Below are 8126 nucleotides of genomic sequence, written 5' to 3'. Positions count from 1 at the left end.
GTCTCCTTGCATTGCAGATTTGAAGTTTGCATGAAAATGTGGTCTATTCTCTTTACTTGTGGGCTCAAAACATTTTTTATTCAAGATATATAATACCCTGATGTGATATGACACAATATAACATAATATGATACATGATTGATGACACGCCATTATGTGGCATGCTATAAGTAATATAATATAACATAATATGATATTTTACTTGATATATAATATGATATGATATATGATATACAATAAAGTAAAATATTACATGATGTAACAATATAATTATACAAAAAGATACATACCAACAAATATAGTGATAGAAAAGCTCTTTTACTATTGGTGAGTTCCTCCACAGGCCTCCACATTTTTAGAGACCAAGACTTGACAACTTTCATTCCCTTCCCAGTTCTACATGGAAGTAGGACTTTACATATTTTGCCACCATTCCTTAGCTGCCATCTCATCACCTGGGATTTCCTCACCCTGGAATATCCACCTACGTCTGTAACCGTCTCAATCTGAAACATCTTTTAACCATGCTGGTCTCTTTTTTTCTTAGGGTCTCCATTTTGAAGAGATTCCTGGATAACTAATCTTTATTTTTCTCCTAGTTCTGTTTCTGACTCACCAAACTTCAACACGATGGCCTGGAATGGGTCATTTTCTCCACCTTTGCTAACCCATTGTGATTGTTTGGCTCTCTTTTGTGTATTGCCTTGCTCCATCAGAATATAAGTCCCTTGAGAGTAGAGACTGTCTTTCTTTTTGCTTTTATTTATCTCTCTAGCACTCAGTATGGTAGTAACTGGTACAGAGTAAGTGCTTAATAAATTTTTGTTATCTGTTTGACTATAGATTATCTATTCAACTACATATATAATATACAACCAATACAACTAAGCCTTGACACATATGCATATACATATATTCATACACTTTCATATATACTGACATAGGAACATATACGTGTGTGTGCCTTGATATATTGTCATATATCTGTATCGAACTTTCTATCCATCACCATACAAGAGATAGAGGAAGTAGAAATAAAGAGAGCAGACTGTGTGTGTATATGTGAATAGCATGTATAATCTAGGTGGAGAATCAGGTGGGTTGTGTGACTAGTTGATGACCACATCCAATATCCAAACTTCAGGCTGTTATAGAACTTGTTACTTAATTCTTTTCCTATCCAGGGATATATCCTTGTGAATTTATGAAATTATGATCTATTAACTTATTAGTTAGCTACATTTTAATAATCTTAATAAACCTCTTTTCTCTTAATATTTTATTCATTTCTCTTAATGTGAAACTTGCTAAGCTCCTAGATATCAAGATGACTGACTACAAAAATTTGTCAGCAATGTAACAGACAATAAACAAGAAAACAAACAATTATTTGCAATATTGTGTGAGTGGAAGGCTACAACCAGAGTCACTTATAATCATCTTTGCAACTTCTTATCACTTTTGGAAACACAGTCCCATAATTCAACATTCATAGGATAGTAAAGTTTTATGAATTCTCCTTATATTTTTTCTTCCCAAGACTAGAGTTGAACAAAGTGAATTTGAGTCAATTTTTATTGATATTTAAATCTCAGGAAAGGAGTTATCTTATTTATTTCTCTCTATTCTTAAACAGTCTTCTCCCAGTCATCACAGATAATGATTTTCTCCAGAATGAAAGTAAAACTTCCAGTCTCCATATAGATAATAGTTAAATTGTAATTTCTCAAGATTCTATTCTTTCTTTAAAATATGGTAGTGGTATCTGTAGTCTCTGTGTAGATGGTTGGATTAAACACTTTTGAAAGGTCCTGAATTTTGTTCAGTAGCCTATGTAGTATTTCGAGGCTTTATGTAACCAACTTTATGTCATCTGTGAAAAGGAAGATCTCATAATTCCTAGGGAATTCTTCTTTAACTTGGATTTCATGATGAATGTCTTCTACGATATTGACAAATTCTTCTGGTACAAATATGCATTCATGCTTTATGCTTTTCTTGACATTTAAATTATCTGAGGATTCTCAGAATAAGTCTCACGTTTACATGGATTGTTAAAAAACTTATTAAGCACTTTAACAACTCATGAAAGAAGAATTTCTGCTCTAAAGTATCTTGAGAAATTTTTAAAAATTGTCTATGGATTGTTATGTAAGTTAACATTATGGATTATATATATTTTACATTTCACCAAATGGCTTATTGTGATGTTGAAAAAGAAAAGGAAAAGTGACATGATCTGTGATTAAGAAAATATCATTAATTTTTCTACCAAAGAATGGTCCAAAGATTATTCTGGTCCTATCTATTTCATTTCCATGTTAATCTTTTGAAGGGTTTCTGAAGGATAGATCTGAGACTGGAAGAAAGCAACAAGATGCTCTGGAAGTTCCCAGGGTGAGTAATTTTGAGTTGACTTACTAATGTCTGTGTCATTTATCACTCATTACTTCTATTAGTTCTTTTGTAGTGTCACAGATTCTCTGAATTCTCAACCAGTGTCAATGATTATATGGCTCTTGAAATATTATATTTCTGATAGTTCTCTTTCAAAGTTGCTTTTACTGTCAGTGGATACTGCGATCACCTCTATCCAGAATCTTGTGTTTTCTTCTGCCCTTGAACAAAATGATGGGGATGACTAATGACAGCAAAGGAGGTGACTTCATCCTGGTGGGTTTTTCAGACCAGCCTCAACTAGAGAAGATCCTCTTCATTGTTGTTTTGATCTCCTACCTTTTGACCCTTGTAGGCAACATGGCTATTATCTTGGTTTCTCACCTAGATTCCAAACTCCACACTCCAATGTATTACTTCCTCACCAACCTGTCCCTCATTGACCTCTGTTTCACCACAAGTATTGTTCCTCAGCTGCTGTGGAACTTGAGAGGACCAGCCAAGACCATCACTCCCATAGGCTGTATCATTCAAATCTATGTCTCTCTGGCACTGGGCTCCACTGAATGTGTTCTACTGGCAGTCATGGCATTTGATCGCTATGCTGCTGTCTGTAAACCACTCCACTATGCTTCTTTCATGCACCCAAGACTATGCCAAATCCTTGCAGGGTTTGCATGGGTGAGTGGGTTGGGCAACACACTGATTCAGAGCACCATCACCCTTCAGTTGCCTCTGTGTGGAAACAGGAGGCTCTACCACTTTATGTGTGAGGTGCCTGCTATAATCAAGTTGGCATGTGTAGATATTCATGCCAATGAAATACAGCTTTTTGTGGCTTCCTTGGTTTTGCTCCTCTTACCTCTGGGGCTTATCTTAATCTCCTATGCACTCATTGCTCAGGAAGTGTTAAGAATTAGGTCAACAGAAGCTCGGTATAAAGCCTTGAAAACCTGTGGGTCACATCTTTTGGTAGTGTCCCTCTTCTATGGGCCAAGCACAGCTGTTTATATCCAACCCAGCAGCTCCTATGCCCACAGACAGGGCAAATTCATCACACTTTTGTACACTGTGGTGACTCCTACTCTTAACCCCATTATTTATACTCTGAGGAACAAAGATATGAAAGAGGCACTAGTAAGGCTTTTAAGAAAAGATACAAGGTAAGGGAGACATATACACATGGATGAAGGATGCATAGAACCCCACAGCTGAAGTGGACTATAAAAAGTTAACTTACCTTTCTTCCTGTATAAGATCTCATTTAACATTTCTAAAGAAGAAAGAGTATTCTTTTTCTGGTGCAAATTTACAGGGAAATTCTCTCTGAAAGATTAATCTAACTAATGATCACAAGAACATGTAACATCACATATTTTGTGAAAACTATGTTCTTTTGGGAAAAGCATGAAAAAATATGACATTTCTGAAATTACTGGTCAGTTTAGTTAATTGAGTTCAATAGGGATCTTGTGTTCACTACACTTTTCAATGCATTGCTTTTGTCTTTGTTTTTTTGTTGTTGTTGTTGTTTTTTGAGATCCACAGTCATTGTTATAGTCAGCAGTCCTTTTCCTCATAACCATATCTGTATTTCATAATTCACCTGGGTATGCTGAAAAAAATTGCTGAATGCAACTGTTTCTTTATTAAGTAAACTTGACATAAAATGTACATTCAATTTAATTCATCCTTTTCCCTCCTGAATTTCTACAATGCCATATCTCTATATAGTCTTTCTCAACTCTTTTCTCAGATTAAATTCTATACAAAAATATTTATTGAGCATGCCATGTGCCCAGAGCCTTGTCCTAGCTAGTGAGGAAACACAAAATTAAAAAAAAAACTATCATGGGGTTTACTATTCAATTGGAAACTAACTTTGCTTTTGACCCACTTCTATGTGGTTTTCATAGTATGTCATAGTCTGACTTTATTGAAGTCTAAATCCAATTTGTGTGTGTGTTAAATATTAAAGTTCATTTGAGTTCAATACGTATTTACAAAGTACTTGCCATGAGATATGATCTTGTAGAGTGTACAAAGCACTGGATTTAAGGTGCAAGGGCTGGTGTTTGTCTCCTAGCTCTTCCACTTACTCCATTGCCTTGAGTAAGTGGATGAAACTGAGGACAACACAATTTCTTAATTTTAAAAATGTAGACAAGTATATTTGCATCATCTATCTCATAGAGTCATTGAGAGTAAAATGTTCTGTACATCTTAAATGATATATGACTATGAGCTACCATTACAGCAATATGACAAATACTGAAATGAATGCAAAGAGAGAAAGAAAATAATGTAGAATTCTTGCCCTCAAAATACTGTGATCCCTACCTAGAAAAAATAGTTTGATGTAGGAAGACATTAAATAATTACAAAGATATATTTATGTGTGTAAATGTTTATATACATGATCTGAATAATTATTTAGACACTGTTTTTGAGTTAACAACTTGTCAAGGAAAGTAGCCCAACTAGTTTGTGTTTGTAGATAGAATAAAGCAGTTATAACTACCATGGGAGAGGTAGGATTTTGCCACATGTTGCCAGCATTGTTTGTGATGAGATTTCGTTTTTCCCTCAGTGATTAAGATTTCTCCCTTTTCTAATTGCCATTTCCATGCCTCACTTGGCTATCTTCTGCTGTTTTAAGCTATGATATAGCACACCATTCCCTGTTGAGGACCACAGCCAGTGGGGTTCTGACCCTGATGGCTGAATAAGCCCTCTCAGCATAAGACCCTGCTAAACAGGCCTGGATCAGTTCCCCATCACCCAGGAAGGCTCACAGGCATGGGCTTCACATCCCCATGAGAAGTGTGGTTTGCTCTCCTGGCCTGGGAACAAGGATGCTTGCAGTGTTCTCAGGGGAAACTAGCATAATGTAGCAATGTAGTATTAACTAGAAGCCTTGGGACAACTCCATTCTGTTCTAGGAAGGTTTGGGGAGGTTTAGAACATCCTGCCCAGTACCCATACCCTGATAACAAGGATAGAATACATGTATGAGGTGAATAGGAACTAGGACAATGGTGTAATCCCAGAGACAGTGGCTTATGATGACTATGCAGTTTTACACTATATATGCTGGACTGTTAGCTGAATAAAGTTGACTCAGTTTTCCACCATACTGGAGTCCCGTCTCATTTGTGATTGTCAACCTTTGGGTAAGTAATCTTTTTATCTATCTTTTCACCTGACTTTTCCTTCTCAGCTCTGCTGCTGGCCGGCAGGGCTCCTCTCTACCACTATCTCAGACTCTTCCACAGAAGGGCAGGAGGCCCTTGGCTCCCCCAAATTCCCACTTGCCACTCCTAGGGATTCATTAGTTTGGCACTCTTCATTTGAAGTCCTTCTTTTCCTCAACTCATTTTGGGAAAGGAGGGTTCCATTCTCTGTCGTATAGCTGAATAACTATGATTTTCATTCCTGCTTCTCTGCCACAATTATTTTTGTCCTAGTTAAAGTTGTATTTATGAGTCTGGGTCTAAATATATGAAGGGCTTTATAAATTTTAAAGGGATAGGGACTGGAATAGACTTGGAGTTTCATTGGTATGGGGAAGTAACAGATAAGAAAATTTCCTTTACTAGTACAGGTTGGCAGCTTTCTCATAACATAGTTTTAAAAATTTGATCAGAGCATGGAGAGGTTAAATGACTTGCCTAGGGCTACTCAGTCAATACAGTTTCATTCGTGCAACTTGAACCCAGGTCTCCCTTATTTCAAGGTCAATTTTCTATCTACTTTTCATGCTGTTTCAGAGTTCATTTTAAAGCACTACATTGATGTCAGCTATTATGATTTTAATTTTACAGAACTTGTTAATAACTGAATAAGAGAAAATAGATCTTACATATAGCAAAGCAATTTGTAACTTATCTTTAGAAAGAACTTTGCCTTGAGTGGTCATAAGTATCCTGCCCTTGTCCAAAGGTCTCACTTAACTATGGTTAGCTTCTTGGATTTGGAAGATGTAAATAGAATATTTCTTGGAACCGGTTTAGCGGACTAATCTTCAAGAAGACTTTTTGCATATTGTCTTAATACTTAAAAAAATTATTTATATTATTAACTCAACAACATTTAATACAGAGACATTTTAAAGAGAGATTTTATATAGTGCTGTGAATTAATATTGCAGAGTTTGTTTAATTTAAAAAGTATATATTAAATTTAACACAATAGTAACAAAACTGCTTTGCTTGTCTGGGTCCTTTCTCAACTTTATTCTGCTCTATTCTCTATTTTAAAGGTCTCATTGATACTCTTTACTTTCTGTTTTTGTATCACTACCACTACCCAACTACCCACAATCCCTCCTCCCCAAAGAGAAGATCTCCCTTGTAATAAATAAGCATATTCAAGTTAAGGATGTTTTTAAAGATAATATCTGTGGATGAACAGAAGATGCTGGTTCCACTCACCTCTGATCAGAGGAAACTCCAAAGCTGTGACCATGTAAAGAAAGGCAATTTCTTTCTCTTATCATGTGAGAGTCCAGGGGAACTCAGGAAATGGAAACTGAAGAAACATGCTTGAAAAAATAGAATGGAAGTCTTGTGCTGCTGCATGACAGAAAGGAGAGGGGAAAAGCTCCTAGGTGGAGGACTAGCTGCAACCCCTGATGCTACCACTGCCATTAGAGGGGTGGTGGTATTTATGCCATTGAAAAACCACCTGCTGCTGATGGAGAGACTGGTTTGTGTTTGTGGAGGAGAAACAAGACGTTCTCCTTTTCCTTTTCTTGGCTACTCTGTTTTCCCTCCAAAGAAAGTGTGTATCTATCCAAAGCATATCTCTGTTTCTTTATATTTTATTTATTACTATTCACCTAACCTCTAAAATATGTTAATAAGATAAAATTGTAGTTAACTTCCCAAACTTTATTGGTTTTTATGTATTTCATTTGCTCAAAAACATGTGAGAGTATGATCACCTAAAGAGTGAGACAGTGAAAGAGAGAAAGGGACATAGAAGCAGAGAGATAAATGCAAATACAGAAACAGAAATAGAAAGAAGAAAGAGATAGACAAGGAAATTCTTTCTATAAGTAATTGGTATGTCCAGTTGAGGACTCAAGTGAATCTGTGAGATTTTCATTAAAAGCATACTATTATACTACTTTAGAGCAAAGATAAAAATGAATCCAGACCATTAAAGGATTTCGCTAGGCAAAGAGTGTGCTAATGGTGCTCTTAGGAGAAAAGAGGCTTGATGAGTAATGGGTTGGAGTTGTTTCCCCCCCCCCAAATAATTCCCTTGGTAGCCTCAGGCATATCTCCTCCTTACTGTCCCATTTTGAAGTCAGGTTCAAATAAACCCCTCATTCTCAGGGGGGGGGAATGAGGGTGATAAGAGAGATCCACCTGTGAAGGAAGGAGTTGGGAATGAGTAACTGTTCAAATGAGGCTGGGGAACACCCCAAAGGGAGTAGAATATTTTCCATTTCAATAAAACACCTCCAGTTCCCATATACTATTAGAGAATGAAGAATGAACTACAATTGTTGCAGAAATACAAAATATTCACACATGTACCATATTCTAAATTATATGTCACATTCTGTTTCTAGTTCATAACTTATCTGCCAAAAGGTGGGAAACATGATTTGTCATAATTATTCTGAATTTGATTGTTCATTGTATCGATCAGAGTTTTTCAGGCTTTCTTAGTGTTTTTCCTAGCAGGATGCTGGGGGACACATACCTGCTTTTGGGTGC

The 8126-nt window shown here is 36.3% G+C and overlaps 1 protein-coding gene across 1 annotated transcript; it reads left to right on the top strand.

Annotated features, from left to right (window-relative positions):
• The first annotated feature begins 2628 nt into the window (after positions 1-2628).
• LOC138150281 (olfactory receptor 2G3-like) lies at positions 2629-3564 on the top strand. The gene has a single exon (XM_069073694.1). The coding sequence runs from the start codon at positions 2629-2631 to the stop codon at positions 3562-3564; it is 936 nt and encodes a 311-aa protein (XP_068929795.1).
• Positions 3565-8126: the final 4562 nt, after the last annotated feature.

Source organism: Petaurus breviceps, unplaced genomic scaffold (assembly GCF_028583685.1).
Source record: "Petaurus breviceps papuanus isolate PSGF00001 unplaced genomic scaffold, PetGlider_PUasm1.0 90865, whole genome shotgun sequence".
Lineage (NCBI taxonomy): Eukaryota > Metazoa > Chordata > Mammalia > Diprotodontia > Petauridae > Petaurus > Petaurus breviceps.
The sequence above is the reverse complement of the archived record's forward strand: the minus strand, read 5'-3'. Positions and strand labels throughout refer to the sequence as shown.

Coding starts and splice junctions, on each gene's coding strand:
- LOC138150281 (XM_069073694.1), top strand. CDS start 2,629: ATGATGGGGATGACTAATGACAGCAAAGGAGGTGACTTCATCCTGGTG.